Source organism: Plasmodium falciparum (assembly GCF_000002765.6).
Source record: "Plasmodium falciparum 3D7 genome assembly, chromosome: 10".
In the NCBI taxonomy this organism is placed as follows: domain Eukaryota; phylum Apicomplexa; class Aconoidasida; order Haemosporida; family Plasmodiidae; genus Plasmodium; species Plasmodium falciparum.
In genome coordinates, this window is record NC_037281.1 from 1412322 (window position 1) to 1435072 (window position 22751).

Here is a 22751-nt window from a genome sequence, read left to right on the forward strand (position 1 = left end):
AATAAAATAAAAATATAATATATTATTAATATATTCGGTTTCTTAATATATATATATATATATATATATATATATATATAAAGCAATGTAATATTTATATAATATTATTGAATAAATTAAATTATTAGATTTTAATAAATATGTATGTGTGTTGAATTAAATATTCTGTATACCATTTTTATATGTGTATTGCATGAATGTGTAGCGACCAATATTTTGAAATTTCCATTTTTTAAAAAAAAAAGGAAACAAATATAAAAATGGATTATTATATTACATATTCCCATCAATATAATATAACAATGCAATGTAATTAGAATGAAAAGATAATTTTTTATTATAGTTATGTACTTTATTTTATTTTTTCTTTAAATTAATAAAAGTACATTATTTATATATTTTGATTGCACACAGAATTTAAATCATGATGTGTTTTTATTTGTATAAAATAAATTTTGCTAAATCTCATAAAAACTGTTTGTATAAAGTAATGAAATTTAGTTAATTGAATTAATGTATGTTTTGTTTTGTAAATTATTTAATTATTAAAAATTAAAATTTAATTAAATATTATATATATATATATTATATTTATTTTGCAATTTTTTTTTTAATTTAAACAATTATATATACATAACTTATAATATAAGGATATTTTAATTATTATAATATTATATATGTCTTTATAAAATGTTAGTAGTAATTATTTAAACGCTCTTATCTTATTATAATATAATATAATATAATATAATATAATATAATATAATATTGTTATTATTATTATTTTGTTCTTTTATTAATAAATAAAAATTAATATTTTTTTCACATTTAATTAAGGTTGTATTTACTGATAAATTTTCATATTATTTATATGCAATATGAAGAAAATATATAGTATTTTCTTTTCTTTATTTATTTTGAATCTTCATATATATATAAAAAATATCAAATGCAATGACCTAATAAATTATAATGATTCGAATCTAAGAAACGGATTACTAAATAATAGTTTAGATTTAACAAATGGATTAAATAACAAAGATAACAGTTTTATTGATTCTAAAATTGAAGAACATGAAAATAAATCTTACCAAAATAAAGATAATAATATCTCTATCGTTGGACAAGATGTGCCTATTACATCGGTATATTCTTCTAAAATTATAAATGCTAATGATTTAGAAGGAAATAGTATTGACGATACTAAAGGTCTTAGTGTTACTAATAGTGGATTTGATGATGGTAGTGCTTTTGGTGGTGGACTCCCTTTTTCTGGTTATTCTCCTCTACAAGGAAATCATAATAAATGTCCTGATGAAAATTTTTGTAAGGGTATTAAAAATGTCTTATCCTGTCCTCCAAAAAATTCTACTGGTAGAAATGGGGATTGGATTAGTGTGGCTGTTAAAGAAAGTTCAACTACAAATAAAGGTGTTCTTGTTCCCCCCAGAAGAACAAAATTATGTCTAAGAAATATTAACAAGGTTTGGCATCGAATCAAAGACGAGAAAAATTTTAAAGAAGAATTTGTTAAAGTTGCTTTAGGAGAATCAAATGCTTTAATGAAACATTATAAAGAAAAAAATCTGAATGCCCTTACAGCTATAAAATATGGATTTTCAGATATGGGAGATATAATAAAGGGAACAGACCTAATTGACTATCAAATTACTAAAAATATAAATAGGGCATTAGATAAAATATTACGTAATGAAACAAGTAATGACAAAATTAAAAAACGTGTAGACTGGTGGGAAGCTAATAAAAGTGCATTCTGGGATGCATTCATGTGTGGATATAAAGTTCATATCGGAAATAAACCATGTCCAGAACATGATAATATGGACAGAATACCACAATATCTTAGATGGTTTAGAGAATGGGGAACATATGTTTGCAGCGAATATAAAAATAAGTTTGAGGATGTAATAAAATTATGTAATATCCAACAATTTACAAACCAGGATGATTCACAACTATTAGAAATATCAAAAAAGGATAAATGTAAAGAAGCATTAAAGCATTATGAAGAATGGGTTAATAGAAGGAGACCTGAATGGAAAGGCCAATGTGATAAATTTGAAAAAGAAAAAAGTAAATATGAAGATACTAAAAGTATAACTGCTGAAAAATATTTAAAAGAAATATGTTCTGAATGTGATTGTAAATATAAAGATTTGGATAATACATTTAAAGAATTTAAAGATAACGTTACACTTCTTAAAGCAGTAATTGATAACAAAAAAAATCAAGATTCTCTAACAACCACTTCTTTATCAACGTCTATTAATAGTGTTAGGGATTCTAGTAATCTAGATCAACGAGGGAATATAACAACATCTCAAGGAAATTCACACCGTGCAACTGTTGTGCAACAAGTTGATCAAACCAACAGATTAGATAATGTAAACTCTGTAACGCAAAGAGGAAATAATAACTACAACAATAATTTAGAGCGTGGATTGGGTTCTGGTGCTCTTCCTGGTACAAATATTATTACTGAAGAAAAATATTCTCTAGAATTAATAAAATTAACATCAAAGGATGAAGAAGATATTATAAAGCATAATGAGGATGTGAGAGAAGAAATAGAAGAACAACAAGAAGACATCGAGGAAGATGAAGAAGAATTGGAAAATGAAGGAGAAGAAACAAAAGAAGAAGATGATGAAGAAAAGAATGAAACAAATGATACGGAAGATACGGACGATACTGAAGATACGGAAGATATAGAAGAGGAAAATAAGGAAAAAGAACTCAGTAATCAACAACAAAGTGAAAAAAAAAGTATTTCAAAAGTTGACGAAGATTCATATCGAATACTATCAGTAAGTTATAAGGACAATAATGAAGTAAAAAATGTTGCTGAATCTATAGTGAAAAAACTATTTAGTTTATTTAATGATAATAATAATTTGGAAACTATTTTTAAGGGTTTGACAGAAGATATGACAGATTTATTTCAAAAATAAAATGTTCTTAAAAATGAATAATATATATATATATATATATATATATATTCATTTATGTATTTTTTTTATTTTTTTTATTTTTTTTATTTTATTTATTTTTTTTTTGTTCTTAATATATGCTTTCACATAAAGTGAAATTATAATAATGTATTATTATAGTTTATACATTTATTTTTTATATAATATATATTTATAAAATTAATAGAGAAATGTTCAAAATTTTAAGAATTAACATTACTTATATATATACATATATATATTGTTGTTTATATATTTCAATTAAATAAGAAATATTTTTCTATAATAGAATATATATAAATAGGTTTAAAATTTTTATATATATATTATATTTTTGTATTTATATACATGTATATATATATATATGTTGTTGTTTAGATATTTTCATTAAATGAAAAAAAATACTATTCTACTATAGAAAATTTACATAGGTTTTAAATTTGTTTAAATATATGATATATGATATATATATATATATATATAATTAAAAGTTTATAATTTTTGTTAATATATATTTATAAAAAGTATCTTATAAACTTTTGTTTTCTTGTAATATTTTTTTGAATTTTTTTTTTCTAAAACAAATTTTCTTTTATTAACATGAATTAATAATTAGTTTTGTGTATATTCCTTATAATAAAATGATTATTAAAAATTAGAAAAAATTATCATATATATATATATATATATATTTGTCTTTTCTGTTAAGATAAATATGTTTTATAGTTATTTTATTTTATCTATAAATATTATTATTTTATTATTATTGCTTTTTTTTTTTTTTTTTGAAGTTGGCATCTCTTTTTTTCTTTTTATTCATTTAATATAAAAAGCATAAATAAATATGTTTTAAAATATGTTCTTATATGAACTTAAAGATGTATTAGGATTAATAAAAAAATAGGACTTATTAAAAGTTATATTAATTAAACATGACCTGGAACATATTTTAAATTATTTATTTATATAAAATAAAATTTTTTATTTAAAATTATAGAAAAAAAAAAAAAAAAAATGTAAATTAAGCATAAAAAAAAAAATTTATATATATATTTTTTTTTCTTGAATAAACTTATTTAATTTGTACCTATATTATAATATTTTATTTTTTTTCCTATTTTTTTTTTTTTTTTGCACACTTAAATTTGGTGTGTAGGAACATTCTAAATATTTAAAATAATTACATGTTGTAAAATTATTACCTTATATATATTTTGAAGACTATATATACAAATTTTGTATTATATGAATAATATTATATTTTATGAATAAAAAATAAGTTTTTATTTTATTATTTTATATATATATATATATATATAAATATGCTCTTATTAAAATATAAATTATAATACTTATGTGAATTTTTTTTTAATTCTAATAATATATTAATAGCATTAAAATTATATAGTATATATATACACATTTGAAAAAAAAGAAAAGAAAATTATTAAAATTGGTCAGTTAGAATAATATAATTTTTTCCGTTTTTTTTTTTTTTTTATTAATGTACAAGATATATAATGTTATATTTTATTTTTTGAAGTATATTTTTTATATTTGAAAAATATGCAAAAAACCTAATTATGAAGAAAATAAAAAATATAATTTAAGTAATGTTATATTTAGTAGGTAATAATGAATATATAAGAAGAACATATAAGAGATATATAAATCTAAAGAATAAACACAATGAAAAAAATGTTTTAAGTATTAATGCTGATGAAGATAAAATATCCAATGGTATAAACAAAACAGACAATATTGAATTAGGATAAATATATTTTCACATTTAAAGGAGAACAAAAGTAGTAATATTTTTTATTGGGAAAAAAAAAAAAAATAAATATATATATATATTTATATATGGTATAAAAATCGAGTGGAATATTATTACATGTGTATAAGAATTATTTATCTTAGACTTATGATTTTGCAACAGAACAGTCAAACCAAGATAAAAAAAAATATATGAAAGTTATTTTAAATTTTTATAATTACAAAAGAAAGATATATTTTTTTACAGAATATGTAATTTATGAGTTAATGAATAGAAGAGGATTATATGATAACTGATGTTGAACAGAATGGAATAAGCTGCAAGACGTTCAAACAATTATAATTAAAAAAAAAATAATAAAAAAGAAAATTATGTGAAATGAAATGAGAAAAGGGTGTTAAAAGATATGTTGAACAAGAGAAGGATAAAAATAAAGCTTCAAGAATTATGCATAAAGAATTTACGCATATGAGTACAAACAAACTCTATGTAATGAAGATAAGGTTTATTATTTAACCGTTAATTTATTTGGAATAAGGGAAGAGTAAATTCAATATGAGAAATATATTTTACTTAATATTTAACACTTGATAAACATAAATAAAATAATAAAATAGAATTATTTTTATGTATAATAAATCCCATTTTTTTATTATATTATATTTTATTTTATTTATTTTTTTTTTTTTTGGTTTGCAATTTAGTGAAGGGAATTTTTTTTAAAAAAAATTTTTGTTTTTAAAAAGAAGATATTATTATAATTAATAAAAATTAATTTATTAGATAATAATAGGATATACCACTTTATAAATAATAAAATATGTATGTCATAGTAAAAAAAATAATGAAGTATTCTATATAAGGAATAAGAAAATAAATAGCATAAGTTTGAAGGAAACTGAAGTAAATTGAATCATTATAATAAAAATTATTAATATCTAAATTATATATAATATATATAAATTCCATACCAAATTTATTTCTTAAAAATATAATTAAAATTTAATATAATTTTGAATAATAATTATATTGATTTTATGTATAAAAAAAAAAAAAAAAAAAATTGATGTTACTTATTATTTATTTCTTTTTTTTCTTAGCTAAAAAATATATTATTTAAATGATAAAATAATTTTACCCTTATATAAAGGTGAAATTTGTACATAGTCATTTTTTAATAATATAATTGACTAATAATTAAATATATAGAAAATAAAATAAAACAAAATAATTTATGATAATATTATTATATATGTTTATATATTATAATATTGCAGTAATTAAAATTTTTGCTTTTTCTTCATATATAAATTATATAAAAAAGATATTTTATTAATATATTTATTTTTAATATTTTTCTCTTAATATTTTTATTATATTTTTGTATATTTGTTTTTTTATATTTTTCTATATTTTTTTTTTTTTCTATATTTCTATATTTCTTTTTTTATATTTTTCTATATTTCTTATATTTTTATTTTTTATATTTTTCTATATTTCTTATATTTTTATTTTTTATATTTTTCTATATTTCTATATTTTAATTTTTTGTATTTTTCTTTATTTCTATATTTCTATTATTTTTTTTTTATATTTTTCTATATTTCTATATTTTTTTTTTAGTGATAAAATAATAATATATATGTAATATTAAATACATTTTTTTTTTTTTTGATAAGAAAATGACTCAAGTATTCATAAAATATTTGGATCTAAAAAAAGAAGAAATACGAATTATATATTTATATATATATATATATATTTAGATCTAAATATTTTATTTTTCTTGGTATAAATAGATATTATATATATTAATTTATCCATTTTATTTTCTTATGATTATATGAATAATTATTCGTACATTACATTTTGTTCATAATATTCCCTTAATACTTTGTATTTTTTTATGATTCATGATGTAGTGGGGGAAAAAAAAAAAAAATTCAAATTTTTTTTTGCATTTCTTCTTTTAGTAATTTGAACAAATAATTTTTACATTTTTTTATAAGGATAAGTTGTGGATATTTTTTTTGTTTCACAATTTTTTTTATACAAAAATATAAAATATAAAAAATAAATTATAAAAAATAAAATATAAAATATAAAATATAAAAAATAACATTTTTTTTTTTTTTTTTTTAAGGTAATAATATAATTTGATATAATTTTTTTATATGTAAATATATAATAATGTATTTCACCTATTAAAAAAATTATGTACACAACGTCTCTATATATATCATAAAATGTATAGAAAAATTCAATTTCCTAAGGGTAATAAATAAAAATGAAATGTTCAGTTTAGGTTTAAAATATTATGTATATATATTTTCTTTTATTTTTTCAGAGTATACCATTCTTTTTTTTTTTTTTCTTTTTTTTTTATGCATATAAAATTATTTTCTTAAATTAGTATAATTAGGATTATATTATGTTACATATGTTATTATATATACAAAATTTTTTGTAAATATTATTAATATATAATAATAAATATAACACATATTTCTATATATATTATATATATATATATATATAGAAATATAAATATTTTATCATATCTATATAATTATATTATTTTATAAATTTTTAAAATCTGTAAAAAATAATAAAAGAAAAAATAAAATAAGCATAATATATAATTTATATATATATATAAGGTTACTTATATATAAAAAATAAAAAAAAAAAGAAAAATTAAAAAAATTTATAAGTTCTCTAAAATAATAAAATTCATTTATTCTTCTTCTTAATATTATTATTAATATTATTCTTTATTACTTTAATTTACTTTTTCTTTTTTTTTACGTTTGTTGTTTTTGTATATTTGTTTCTATTTTTGTATTTTATTTTTTTTTATGTTAATTTTTTGTTTTCAATAAATGACTATTTACTATTTATGTTTTTTTTTTTCTTGTATTTATCTTTAAATCTATAAAATTTTCTTTCCTCATCAATTTGTAAATTTTAATTTTTTTTTTCCAGTTTTTTTTTTTAATGTTTTATATAAAAAAATTCTGTATGTTTTTTGTATGTTTTTAAAACGAATAACATATTTTAATATTCATAAAAATGAAAAAATAATAGGTGACAATATATATATATATATATATATATATATGTATACATATATTGAAATATATGTATTCTTTTATAGATTTCTATATATATGTGTATTATTTATTTATTTTTTTTTTAGAATATTTAATATATATTTTTTAATGAGTTTATACGAATATTATAATTATTATTATTATAATTATAATTATATTTTACTCTTTTTTTGAGAGATGAAAAATTAATTTGTTGTCCTAAGTATTTTATTACACCTATTATATATTAATTTTTCGATTTTTATGTTTATTCGACTAATATTATGTAAATTTTTTTTTTTTTTTTTTTCCTTTATATATTGTAGCTTACAATTTTTTTCAATAAATAAAAATGAAATATATATTAAGTATTAGTCTTTTTTTAATTCTTTTAAATTTATATAAATGTGCTAGTATATCATGTGAAATAGATTACACCCCTAGTACCAATATTACTAGCAATTTAAATTCTAATTTAAGAAGCTGTTCTTCTAATCTTGTTCTTTCTTCAAATATAGATTCTACTAAATTAGAAGGAACATATGGTGAAAATTTAAACGACAGTGTATCTTTGACGAATAATATTAATGATCATACAACTAACGAATCAAATATATCAAATGTATCAAATATATCAAATGAATCAAATATATCAAATGAATCAAGTATAACTAACCAGTCAAATTTATCTAGCGAAACAAATATATCTAGCGAAACAAATATATCTAACGAATCAAGTGTACCAAATGAAAGCAGTGTCAATGAGGTACCTCAACTTGAAGTACCTAAAGATGCAGTAGAAAATCACACAGAATCCAAAGATGTTTTATTGAATGAAAAGGAAAATTTTGCAAATGGAGTGGAAACACATGTTGATCTAGGATCCCAAGAACAATATTTTGGATCTTCCTATGATATGAATATGGACACAGAAGGAGGAATAAAAAAGTTCAAAAATGTGTTTCAGTCTTATTTTAATCAATCCAAAGGAAATAGTGGTACTGAAGGTGATGGATCAAGTGTATTTGGATCCATATTTGGTAGCTTATTAACCCCTATAGATTCATTGTTAGAAAAATTTATAGGATCTAACAATACAAATTCGGATTCTAATGTGAAGAACACTTCTATGGGAAATGGACAAAATAAATACGACAATAATATATACTTAGATGAAGAAGATGCTTTGAGTGATGCAGAACATTATAATGATGGTAGTATAAGTTTAGGCGAAGAAGATGAGTTGAGTGATGCAGAACATTATAATGATGGAAGTATAAGTTTAGATGAAGAAGATGAGTTGAGTGATGCAGAACATTATAATGATGGAGGTATATGTTTAGGTGAAGAAGATGAGTTAAGTGATGCAGAACATTATAATGATGGAGGTATAAGTTTAGATGAAGAAGATGTGTTGAGTGATGCAGAACATTATAATGATGGAGATATAAGTTTAGATGAAGATGAGTTAAGTGATACAGAAAATTATTATGATGGAGGTATAAGTTTAGACGAATCAGATGATTTGAGTGACCCCGAAAGTAAAACAAAAGAAGATAACTACCATTTATATTATTGGGATGATTTCTATCATGAATATAAACCAACTTATTTAAATTATCATATGCATTATACACTTTATGAACCAAACAATTTTTATGATACTACTAATGAAGAAACACACAATTTTTATAATACTACTAATGAAGAATCACACAATTTTTACAACCCTACTCATGAAGAATCACACAATTTTTACAACCCTACTCATGAAGAATCACACAATTTTTACAACCCTACTCATGAAGAATCACACAATTTTTACAACCCTACTCATGAAGAATCACACAATTTTTACAACCCTACTCATGAAGAATCACACAATTTTTACAACCCTACTCATGAAGAATCACACAATTTTTACAACCCTACTCATGAAGAATCACACAATTTTTACAACCCTACTCATGAAGAATCACACAATTTTTACAACCCTACTCATGAAGAATCACACAATTTTTACAACCCTACTCATGAAGAATCACACAATTTTTACAACCCTACTCATGAAGAATCACACAATTTTTACACCCCTACTCATGAAGAATCACACAATTTTTACAACCCTACTCATGAAGAATCACACAATTTTTACAACCCTACTCATGAAGAATCACACAATTTTTACAACCCTACTCATGAAGAATCACACAATTTTTACAACCCTACTCATGAAGAATCACACAATTTTTACAACCCTACTCATGAAGAATCACACAATTTTTACACCCCTACTCATGATGAATTTAATGTTCCTTTAAATTATAACCATGACTACGATTACAATTACTTTGAAAATGATAATTATAATATTCAAAATGTTAAAGACAATTTGGTAAAAAAAGTTAATGATTTCATGGAATCAGATAATTTATTAGTTAATACCTTTAAAGGTATAGCTGGGGGTGTTACTAGTTTTTTCGGATATTAAATATAAATTTATATATATATATATATAAATATACTGTAGTCTTAAGAAAAGATGTAAGGAAAATTATTATATTATGTATTATTTAAAATTTTATGCAACCATCCTATGAATGTGAAACATAGTTATATACCATTTGAATATATATATATATATATATATATATTTATTTATTTATTTATTAATTTTATGAAAATGTCATTTAATTGTATAATATTTATATTTCCTATATTATATTTTATGGAGTATTTAAAAATTAAATATTTATTTTGTATATATTATTATTATTATGAAAAAAAATATATATGTATGCTTTTAATGTTGGATTTCGATTTGGATTCAATATTTAGCATTCGATTTAGGTTCTGAAATTTAATTTGAAATTATTGTTCTGTTTTTTTGAAGAACCATATTAAAAATATATATATTATTATATATCTATTTTTTATTTTTATTTTTATTTTTATTTTATTTTATTTTATTTTATTTCATTTTAATTTTGATTTTTTCTTTTTTTTTTCATAAAGAAAACTATTGGTGTCTTTTTAGTATTTACAATATAAAACTAATTTTGAAATTTTTGGGATATATTAATTTTATAATTATTTTGAATAATATGTATATATCTATATATATTGTATATAATGTAACCGATTCTCTTTTTACTTTAAACCGTAAAAAAAAAAAAAAAAAAAAAAAAAAAAATATATAAGACATTGCGATAGTTTCTTTTTTTTTTTTTTTTTTTTTTTTTTATGTGCACACAAAAGATGCTTATATTTGTACTATTTCTTTTGGATATAATTCTTTTTTTTTTTTAGAGAAAAAGTAAAAATTACAATGAAAATCTTTATGACATTTAAAAATATATAAAAGTTATATGAAGTATTATATAAAATTTATAATCATAATAATGGAAAAATTAAAAAAGAAAAATAAATATTTCTTATGGTAGTTGTCTTTTTTTTTTTTTTTTTTTTTTTTTTTTTTTCTCCATAATATTAATATTCTTTATTATGCACTACCTTAACCTTTTTTAATTAATTTTAGAAAAAAACGAAAAAAAAAAAAAAAGAAAAAAATTCGTATTTATAAAGCAGTTAAATATACACATATATATATATATATATATATATATATATATATATATATACAAATTTTTTTTAATAGTTAAAAAAAAAAAAAAAAAAGAATTAATTAAAAACCACATTTTTTTTTTTTTTTTTAAACTAAAAATTTTATTTTTTTAAAAAAATTATTTCTTTAAAGAAAAAATTAAAATTTTTCCTTTCTATTTTAATTTAATTATAGAAAATGTTGAATATTTTTAATATAATTTTCTTGTTGTTTTTAATAAACATATATATATGTGAAGCCAATGGAACACTCTCTGAAAATATTGAAAGTGCTGAAGAGATAGATGCTTTAAAAACGAATTTAAGAAATGGATATTTAAATAATACTTATTTTAATGAAGAAAACAATAATTTAAATATAGAAAATGAAATAAATAATACAAATTATAATGAAGTAACAGAAGAAACTAAAGAAGAATTATATGATATAAATGAAAATATTTTCCCTGATTATTTTTTTCTTGATATCTTTACTGAAAATAAAGAACAAAAAAATGAAGAAGTACCAATGAAAATAGAAGTAGTAAATGATGGAGAAGAAGTAAAAACAGAATATGTATCTGAAAAAAATGAGGAAGTAGAAAATAAATCGGAAACTGAAATAGGTGAAGAATTAACTGAAAAAGTAGATGAAAAAGTACCTGAAGAAGTAGCTGAAGAATTAGTTGAAAAAGTAGATGAAGAAGTAGCTGAAGAATTAGTTGAAAAAGTAGATGAAAAAGTAGCTGAAGAAGTAGATCAAAAAGTAGATGAAGAAGTAACTGAAGAATTAATTGAAAAAGTAGATGAAGAAGTAACTGAAGAATTAATTGAAAAAGTAGATGAAGAAGTTGCTGAAGAATTAATTGAAAAAGTAGATGAAGAAGTTGCTGAAGAATTAATTGAAAAGGTAGCTGATGAATTAATTGAAAAAGTAGATGAAGAAGTTGCTGAAGAATTAATTGAAAAGGTAGCTGATGAATTAGTTGAAAAAGTAGCTGAAGAATTAGTTGAAAAAGTAGATGAAGAAGTAGCTGAAGAATTAGTTGAAAAAGTAGATGAAAAAGTAGCTGAAGAAGTAGATCAAAAAGTAGATGAAGAAGTAACTGAAGAATTAATTGAAAAAGTAGATGAAGAAGTAACTGAAGAATTAATTGAAAAAGTAGATGAAGAAGTTGCTGAAGAATTAATTGAAAAAGTAGATGAAGAAGTTGCTGAAGAATTAATTGAAAAGGTAGCTGATGAATTAGTTGAAAAAGTAGCTGAAGAATTAGTTGAAAAAGTAGATGAACAAGTAGCTGAAGAATTAGTTGAAAAAGTAGATGAACAAGTAGCTGAAGAATTAGTTGAAAAAGTAGATGAACAAGTAGTTGAAGAAGTAGCTGAAGAAGTAGCTGAAGAAGTAGTTGAAGAAGGTGAAAAAGTACCTGAAGAAGTAGCTGAAGAAGTAGCTGAAGAAGTAGCTGAAGAAGTAGCTGAAGAAGTAGCTGAAGAATTAGTTGAAAAAGTAGATGAAGAAGTAGCTGAAAAAGTAGTTGAAGAAGAAGGTGAAAAAGTACCTGAAGAAGTAGTTGAAGAAGTAGATGAAGAAGTAGCTGAAAAAGTAGTTGAAGAAGAAGGTGAAAAAGTACTTGAAGAAGTAATTGAAGAAGTAGTTGAAGAAGTAGCCGAAGAAGTAGCTGAAAAAGTAGTTGAAGAACAAGGTGAAAAAGTAAACAAAAATGATTTAAATGATGCATCTTCCGAGGAAATTAAGGATTCTAGTGATTTTAAAGAATCTCATGAGGAATTATTTAAAGTTTTCCTGGAGTTAATTAATAAAAACGATTTAGTTAAAGAAAATTTAAAAAAGATTACAAACAATTTAAATGAAATGCATTTAAGCACTTTATATCCATAAAAAATGTTTTCATATATGGTGTATGAATTAATTTTAATTATAAACCTATTTTTTTATAGAGTATAATAATATTATTTTCTCCTATTATTTTTAAATGAGTTATCATAAAATGTGTAAAAGATAGTTATTCGAATATATTAAAAAAGAAAGTAAATATAAATAAATAAATAAATATATATATATATATATATATATATTATTATGTTGTTCTTTTTTTTTGTTGTTTTATTTATTTTGCTTCATTATTATTTTTTTTTTATTTGTACTTTTTTTTTTTTTTTTTTTTTTTTTTTTACCTAAATGTATATTGAGATTCATATATAAAATTATAAAAAAAAAAAAAAAAAAATAGAATCCATTTTTATGTTATTTTATTTTATTTTATTTTTTTAATTATGTGCATTAAAAAAATTTTTGTTAAATTATTTTTAATATTATCATATTTTTTTGTTTTTGTTTTTTTTTACTTTTATTTATTTATTAATATGTTTAAAATATTAACTTATTTTCTTCATTATCTGAACACATTTGTTTTTAATTGTAATATTAAGTTATTTAAAATAAAATTAAATAATATTTTGATCTAAAATATTTAAATATTGTAAAATTTTTTATAAAGTCTTAAAAATTATAATTAAAAAAAAAAAAAATAAAGAATGAATAAAAATACAAATTAAAGTTTATTATTATTATATATATATTATTACTTATATATAAGGAAATATTAAAATAACACTTTTAATAATATATATATATATATATTGTTTAAATAAATAATAATTGTCCATCTTAATATTTAAGTACTCCTTTTAATTTTTATAACTATGAATGTGAAATTGTCTTTATATAGAATAAAAAAAAGTTGGTAAAAATTCTTTTCTTTCTTTTCGTTCATGCTGTACTTAATTGCTCTAATTTTAATAAATTTTTTCTTTTCCATGCTATTAAAAAATATTAATCCTTTTGGTGGTTAACTATGGAGAAAAAAAAAAAAAAAAAAAAAAAAAAAAGTACAGACGTCAAAAAAAAAAATAAAAAAATAAAATAAATAAAAAATAAATAAAAAGAACACTTCTTATTTATGTACTTAATTCCCAACGGAAATGTAAAAGAATAAACATAAAGAGTTTGTCCTTTTTTTTTTTTTTTTTTTTTTTTTTTTAATTTTTTTCTTTTTAAAATTCTATTAATTTTCCAAAGTTGTTAACTTTTCCAGGTGAAAATTTTAATTAGACTGTACACATTTTAGAATAATTATTTTATAATTTAAAGAAAAAAATTTTTTTTTTTAAAATTTTTTTTTCTTATTTTTAGATTTATATTATTAAAGTTTTATATAATAAATATTCACATATTTCAATATATATGTATATTTTTATATATCTATATAATATTTATAATTTTTTTTTTTTTTTTTTTTTAAGAATAAATAAATAATAAACAATGAATAAGTTTTTGAATATTATATTTTACATTTTTCTAATATTAAATTTCTCTTTCTTCCAAAGCAATGCCACAAGTAAGGAAATTCAAAAAGATGAACAAAAGAATTTAAGAAATGGTTCTTCAATAAATAATAACAAAAATATAGAAAATAAAAATGATAATATTGAAACTCAATATGAAGCTTCAGAATATATAGAAAAACAAAATGACATTTTAAATATGTATAATGATGAAAAAGAGAAAAATAATAATAATTCATTAGATACAAATGTAACAAAAAATACTGTAATTGATAATTCAAATAAATTTCAATCAATTGAAGACAATAATGTATACAATAAAGGTATATTTGTAGGTACTGGGATAAAATTAAATGATTCACAAACTACATCTGATAATTACAAAAATGAACGATATCAAATAGACGATGAAAAATTGAAGTATGGAGGGTCGTTTGACACAATTTTTTCAGGTTTTGTTAATTTATTAACACCATCAAGTCCTACTCAAAACGATGGATCTACAGGAAGAAATGTACCACCTCCTAGTGAACCTAATGTTGATACACCAGATCCTCCAACAGCACCCGCACCTGTAAAGGTACCTGAAGATGCAAAATTATCAAGTTCTCCTAGACCTGAAGGACCAAGAGCAAACAATAGAAATGAAAATAATCAAAATACAGATCCATATAACCACTATTTTGCATGGGAAATTGGAGGTGGTGCTCCAACGTATAAACCCGAGAACAATAAGAACGATAATATTTTGCTAGAACACGTAAAAATTACCTCGTGGGATAAAGAAGATATAATTAAAGAAAATGAAGACACAAAACGCGAAGTTCAAGAAACTGAAGACACTGACGAAACTGAAGATACTGACGAAACTGAAGAAACAGAAGATATGGAAGATGAAAACGAAATTGTGGAAGATCAATTACAAGAAAATGAAGATGATGAGGATAATGTAAATTTAGAAGATATTAATAAAAATACTAGAAATGATATATTTGAAGAACAAATAAAATTAGATTCTACGCAAGATGACAAAGCTCAAAAATTAATTTCTAATGAATATAAAAAAACTGAAGAAAAAAAATCATTAGAAGATCATGTAAATCTATTATTTAATTTTTTACAAACAAATAACCAACTAGATCCTTCACTAAAAGATTTAGAAAATGAGTTAACTTTTTTTTTAAATAACTATTGAAAACTTTTTTAACAGAAAAATAGGGATACAATATATATATATATATATATATTGAAATTTATAATAATATTAGTAATTATATCATATTATATTAATAAAAATACTAAATCAAAATATTATTATTAGATATTTATAAAAATAGAATCTTATATATAATATTAATAATTTATAAATTCTGTATATGTTTTAGATAATATTTGTATTTGTTAATATAATAATTTTATTCAAATATATGATAAATTTTTAAAATTATTCCATCTCATAATTTTTTTTCTTTTTTTCTTTATAGAACAAATATGTTTAATATATTACTAATTATTTTTATACACATGAATGATTAAAATAAAAAAAAAATAAAAACAATTAACACCTAGTTATAATTTTATAAATAAATAAATAAATATATATATATATATATATATATATATTAATTAAAGTGTTGAAAAACCTGATAATTAAATATACTTGTTTAAATTATATAAATGAAAAAAAACGACCTTACGCACACATTATTCTAGTCTATATATAATACATTTAAGCAACTTTGGAAAAGTATAAAATTATATATATATATATATATATATATATAATTCATTCGGAAAATTAATAGAAAATAAAGTAAATTATAATTCTTTCTATATTGAATATAACATATATATCTATAATTAATTATAGAAATTAATATGGTTTATGGATATATTAGTTTTTTTTTTCTGAACTAGGTATATAAATATGAAATATTTTATTTTTTCCTTTAATTTTTTTTTTAAATTTCCATATTCTTCTTACATTTTTAATTATATATTTAAAAAAAAAAAGAAAAAGAAATAATATATATATATATATATATATCATATTACACCATTCTTAATCATTTATATATTGCAAAATTTTATTTTTAGTGAAAACTATTCGAGGTATATTTTTTTTTACATAAATAACTATTTAATAAAAGTAAAATATAAATATAATTTTCTTTTCTTTTTTTTTTCTTTTGTTGTCGTGTTTACTTTTAATAGACAATGTAAAGTAAATTTTGAGTCTAATATTTTATATAATTTTTTTTTTATATTTAAATATTTTTAAAAATAAAATTGTGCCTTATGAGGAATAAATAAAGCTATTTCTAGTTTAAGATGTACTTTAATAAAAATTATTCGTGAAAAATTCAATAATAAAAATGATGTCTCTGTATGCGTTGATATTCTTGGTAGGGGGATATATTCTTGGAATTATAAAGCATGAAGAAAGAAAAAGAAAAAAAAAAAAGCTCTTTTATTTTTTTTTTTCTATAAAAAGTAATCAATTAAATGCTAACATTGAATATAATTTAGAAGTTGATGCTTTATAACTACATAATTATGTAAAATATATGTAAGAAGTTATGGCATGATTAGAAATTGTTGCTCAATATTTTAATGATAACCATGTAACCGTTTCTATTGGTAAGAGTAGTAGTGGACATTAGGATAAAAATTTTAATGCACTAATTAATGTACCTCAAATTAGTTTCTAATTTTGTTAAAGTAATTAAAAATAAGTAGTTATTTCATAAATCCATTAAATATGATGAAACCCTGAGCGAATTAGGAGATGCGTCTCTAAAGGAAATTTACAATAACATGAATGATACAATTTTTAAAATTGATGGATCTGAAGCAAATATTTCTATTGAAATATCAGGCATTACACGTTATGATACAAGCTAACATGATAATAAAAATATAGTAGAAGAATTATTAATTTCATCGTAGAATAAAATTTATACAACTGGTCATAATAAAGAAGCCTGTGAATCAAAATATCTAGAATGAGTAGATGTATTAGATGTTTTACAAGTGAAAGGTCAATCTTTATTTAATGAAAAAGACGAAAATGTAGTTTATGATGTAGAGGATGGAGAAGAAAGAATTATAAAATAAAACAAGTAGAAGAAGAAGAAGAAGAAGTCAGAGAAAATAAAGAAACGAATAATAGAAATAATAATATTCTAAATTTTATAAACTTTAAAAATATTATTTGATTAAAGGTGCAAGGATAATAATAAAACAAAATAATCGGTACAAGAGGTAATACAAACACTAATTGATTTATTTTGGACAGAGTAATGAAAAGGATAATAATTTAATTGTCTTATTACAATATATATTTCACTTATATAATAATATATATATATATATATTATCATAATAATATTATGATTCATGTTAAAACATAATTATATTTTATAGATATAACGCAATTAAATAGAATTAATATAATTAATATAATATTTTATGGTTGCTTATAAAAAAGAAAGACCAAAGAAGAAAAACAAAAAAAAATTAAAATGTTAAAAAATTTTAAATATATAAAATATAACATATATTTAAAAGGTTGCTATATTACAGGAGAATAAAAATATTCTAATATATATATATATATATATATATATATATATATATTATATAAATATGCGATTATATGATTGTTATTCATATTTTTCTGAAATGAAATTTATATTAATTTTATCATCTTCGATTATACTTTTATTAAATCAATATTTATTATATTCTCAAAGAAAGTTTTGTAATTTGATTAAACTTAATATTATATTATATTAATTATATGTATATATTATATAAGATAATATCATTTTAACAAAAGTAGAAATATGAATATTTAAAATTTTTCTTTAGGGAAATTAAAAACTGACATATTTTGCAATTAAATAGATTTTTCTTTATATATGACTATCTATATAATTTTTGTGATATATAAAACTAATTAGTAAAATATTTATATATATTAAATAACATGATATGAAAATATTTATGATGCGGAAATATACAAAGACGAATTTTGTACATGATGATGTTTTATTGGTTTTAATTTAAAGTTCCGAAATTAAAAAATATTTTATGATAATATAATTAATTTGTTTAACATAAAATTAAATTTAAATAATAAATAAATACATAAACGTCATAATATATATATATATGTATATATATATTTTTGTGTAATATGCAGGAAATATTTTAGACTGTATTAAGGAAAATGTTAATTAACACAATAATTTTAAATTACATTATTAATTAATTTATAATACTTATATATAATATTTGATTTATACATTATAATAAATTATCAATAATTATGATAAGTCGCTGCGATTCCGAAATATTATCGATTATTAATTTTTCACTCTCTACGATTTATATTAATTTTAATTTTACAGTGCACTTGTAATATATACCTATTATTTATTCCATACATGAAAATATAAAATTTAATATTGTATCTATAAATTATTTTTGTTATTAATTATAATTATTATTAAAAACAAAAAAATTAAATATAGTATATATTTTGATTAAGGCACTCTCATTTTTATAAATAAATATGTGGTTACGCCACATTATTTAATTACTCTTTTAATTTTAAATAGATTTAAGAAAATAATAATAAAATAAGTCATGTATATGTAAAAGTGATTCTATAATTATATTATAAAAATGAATAAAAAAAATCCTTGTGCACTATTTTAATAGAGTCTAACATAATTACGATTATTTTATAATTGTTTTAATAAATCAAATAAAAATTAAATATTTATGATTACAAAATTATAAAATTATATATAAAAATCATTTTAATAAATTAAAATCATAATGCACTTTATTTGAGGGAAATTAAATTTAATTATTGAAATTTAAATTAGTACATTGCTGTCCGAGAAAATAATATTAGGTAATATTATATTATAATTAAATGGATGCATTTTATATAAATTAAATATTTTAATTTTGAATTATTAAAATGTTATATATATGTATATATGTATATATATATTTATTTATTTATTTTATTTTTATAACTGATTATAACAAATGTACACTTTTATATATATTTAATTTGTTTATGTTATTATTATTTTTTCTTAAATACGTTATTATATTTTAAAACTTTTTTTTTTAAAATAACTTATATATAATATTTATTTGTTCATTGAACTGTTAATGTGAATGTTTTTGTTGTTATTTTAATATTTAATTGCATTCGATATATGTAATAATTATTATAATTATATAACTATTTTATTTTTTATTTGTTAAAACAAATATATATAGTTTTATATTACTATATATAGTTTATTATATTAATTTTAAAAATGATATATATTTTATCTATTGTATTTTATATATTTTTTTTACATATTGATATATATGTAAACATTTATTCTACATGTTTTGTTGTAAATGAGGGGAACCCTAATTTAAGAAATAACATAATTAATGATGATGAACTAAAGGGGAAAGCATATAATAATACTATAGATGCTAATAACCAAAATATAGAATATAATAAAAACTTAAAGCACAATGTAAACTCATCTCATATATCTAAATTTTCGGATATTATGGATCAAGAAGATAAAGGAGATAATGAAAATTCTCATGACATAAAATTTGAAGAAAAAAAAAATATTAATAAATCTTTAGACGCTGAATCCAATTATGGTATTAATGAAATTAGTATTACTGGTAATGATAGTAATAGTGATAATAGTAATCAGAATATTTTTCCAGATGGTAGTGAATTAGCTGGAGGTATTCCTCGTTCTATATATACTATTAACCTTGGTTTTAATAAATGTCCTACTGAAGAGATTTGTAAAGACTTTAGTAATCTTCCACAATGTCGAAAGAATGTACATGAAAGAAATAATTGGTTGGGCTCAAGTGTAAAAAATTTTTCAAGTGATAATAAGGGGGTTCTTGTTCCTCCAAGAAGACAATCTTTATGTTTAAGAATTACATTACAAGATTTTCGTACGAAAAAGAAAAAGGAAGGAGATTTTGAAAAATTTATTTATTCATATGCATCATCTGAAGCTAGAAAATTAAGAACCATACACAATAATAACTTAGAAAAAGCTCATCAAGCTATAAGATATAGTTTTGCAGATATTGGAAATATTATTAGAGGAGATGACATGATGGATACACCTACGTCAAAAGAAACCATAACATATTTAGAAAAAGTACTTAAAATTTATAATGAAAATAATGATAAACCAAAAGATGCAAAAAAATGGTGGACAGAAAACAGGCATCATGTTTGGGAAGCAATGATGTGCGGATATCAGAGTGCGCAGAAAGATAACCAATGTACAGGTTATGGTAACATTGATGATATACCACAATTTTTAAGGTGGTTCAGAGAGTGGGGAACATATGTCTGTGAAGAAAGCGAAAAAAATATGAACACACTAAAAGCTGTTTGCTTTCCGAAACAGCCAAGAACCGAAGCGAATCCTGCATTGACTGTACATGAAAATGAAATGTGCTCATCAACTTTAAAAAAATATGAAGAATGGTATAATAAAAGGAAAACTGAATGGACTGAACAATCTATTAAATATAACAATGACAAAATTAATTATACAGATATAAAAACATTATCTCCTTCTGAATATTTAATAGAAAAATGTCCTGAATGTAAATGTACCAAAAAAAATTTGCAAGATGTATTTGAACTTACATTTGATGGAAAAGCTTTATTAGAAAAGCTAAAAAAAGAAGAATCACCTGTGAGTAATAGTGTGAATGCCTTACCTGAACCAGGTCAAATTACATTACCTGATCCTTCATTAAAACAAACAACACAACAGGAAAATCAACCTGTTGTAGAAACACCTGTTACCACAGCTGTTATTAATGAACATCAAGGACAAACAGAACCGAATAAAGGTGACAACAATAATGAAAGAGAAAATCATGAAAGTAATGTTGGTAGCATCCAAGAAGTAAACCAAGGTAGCGTGAGCGAAGAATCACATTCTAAAACTATAGATCCTTCTAAGATTGACGACCGTTTGGAATTAAGTAGTGGGTCATCATCTCTTGAACAACACTCTAAGGAAGATGTAAAAAAGGGATGTGCTTTAGAATTGGTACCTTTATCTTTATCGGATATTGAACAGATAGCTAATGAAAGCGAAGATGTACTGGAAGAGATAGAAGAAGAAATTAATACAGATGGGGAAATAGAATATATAACAGAAGAAGAAATAAAAGAAGATATAGAAGAAGAAACAGAAGAAGATATAGAAGAAGAAACAGAAGAAGAAACAGAAGAAGAAACAGAAGAAGAAGCAGATGAAGAAACAGTAAAAGAAATAGAAGACAAACCAGAACAAGAAATTAAAAATAAATCGCTAGAAGAAAAACAAATAGATAAAAATACAGATACCAGTGAAAAGAAAGGATTTAATAATTCAGAAAAAGATGAAAAAGCTCGAAATTTAATTTCTAAAAATTATAAAAATTATAATGAACTAGATAAAAACGTTCATACTTTAGTAAATTCAATTATTAGTTTATTAGAAGAAGGTAATGGAAGTGATTCTACCTTGAATAGTTTATCAAAAGATATTACAAATTTATTTAAAAATTAATAATAATTAAAAGGTAAATAAATAAATATAAATATATATATATATATATATATATATATATATATATAATATACATTTAGATATGTGTTTCTTATAAAGCATAATTGAATACTTTAAATAATATTTTTTATATTATTTGTAGTATATATATATGTATGTATGATTCTTGGTATTATTATTCCTTATTATTTTATATGTACTATTAAATATATAATATATAATAAATAAGATTTTATAATATATATATATAATTGATTTATAAATTATTTATTTACTTTTCTTTTTT

The 22751-nt window shown here is 19.9% G+C and overlaps 5 protein-coding genes across 5 annotated transcripts; all 5 read left to right on the forward strand.

Annotated features, from left to right (window-relative positions):
• Positions 1 to 878: 878 nt before the first annotated feature.
• On the forward strand, positions 879 to 2972 carry PF3D7_1035700 (duffy binding-like merozoite surface protein; the record flags this gene model as incomplete). The annotated part of the gene is made up of 1 exon (XM_001347596.1): positions 879 to 2972. The coding sequence occupies one exon, from the start codon at positions 879 to 881 to the stop codon at positions 2970 to 2972; it is 2094 nt and encodes a 697-aa protein (XP_001347632.1).
• Positions 2973 to 8211: 5239 nt separating this feature from the next.
• Positions 8212 to 10350, forward strand: PF3D7_1035800 (probable protein, unknown function; the record flags this gene model as incomplete). Its single annotated transcript, XM_001347598.1, has 1 exon — positions 8212 to 10350. The coding sequence occupies one exon, from the start codon at positions 8212 to 8214 to the stop codon at positions 10348 to 10350; it is 2139 nt and encodes a 712-aa protein (XP_001347634.1).
• A 1311-nt stretch (positions 10351 to 11661) lies between these two features.
• Positions 11662 to 13362, forward strand: PF3D7_1035900 (probable protein, unknown function; the record flags this gene model as incomplete). Its single annotated transcript, XM_001347599.1, has 1 exon — positions 11662 to 13362. The coding sequence occupies one exon, from the start codon at positions 11662 to 11664 to the stop codon at positions 13360 to 13362; it is 1701 nt and encodes a 566-aa protein (XP_001347635.1).
• A 1443-nt stretch (positions 13363 to 14805) lies between these two features.
• PF3D7_1036000 (merozoite surface protein 11) lies at positions 14806 to 16023 on the forward strand (the record flags this gene model as incomplete). Its single annotated transcript, XM_001347600.1, has 1 exon — positions 14806 to 16023. One exon carries the CDS (start codon positions 14806 to 14808, stop codon positions 16021 to 16023), a length of 1218 nt encoding a protein of 405 aa, XP_001347636.1.
• A 4153-nt stretch (positions 16024 to 20176) lies between these two features.
• Positions 20177 to 22465, forward strand: PF3D7_1036300 (duffy binding-like merozoite surface protein 2; the record flags this gene model as incomplete). The annotated part of the gene is made up of 1 exon (XM_001347603.1): positions 20177 to 22465. One exon carries the CDS (start codon positions 20177 to 20179, stop codon positions 22463 to 22465), a length of 2289 nt encoding a protein of 762 aa, XP_001347639.1.
• Between the last annotated feature and the right edge of the window lie 286 nt (positions 22466 to 22751).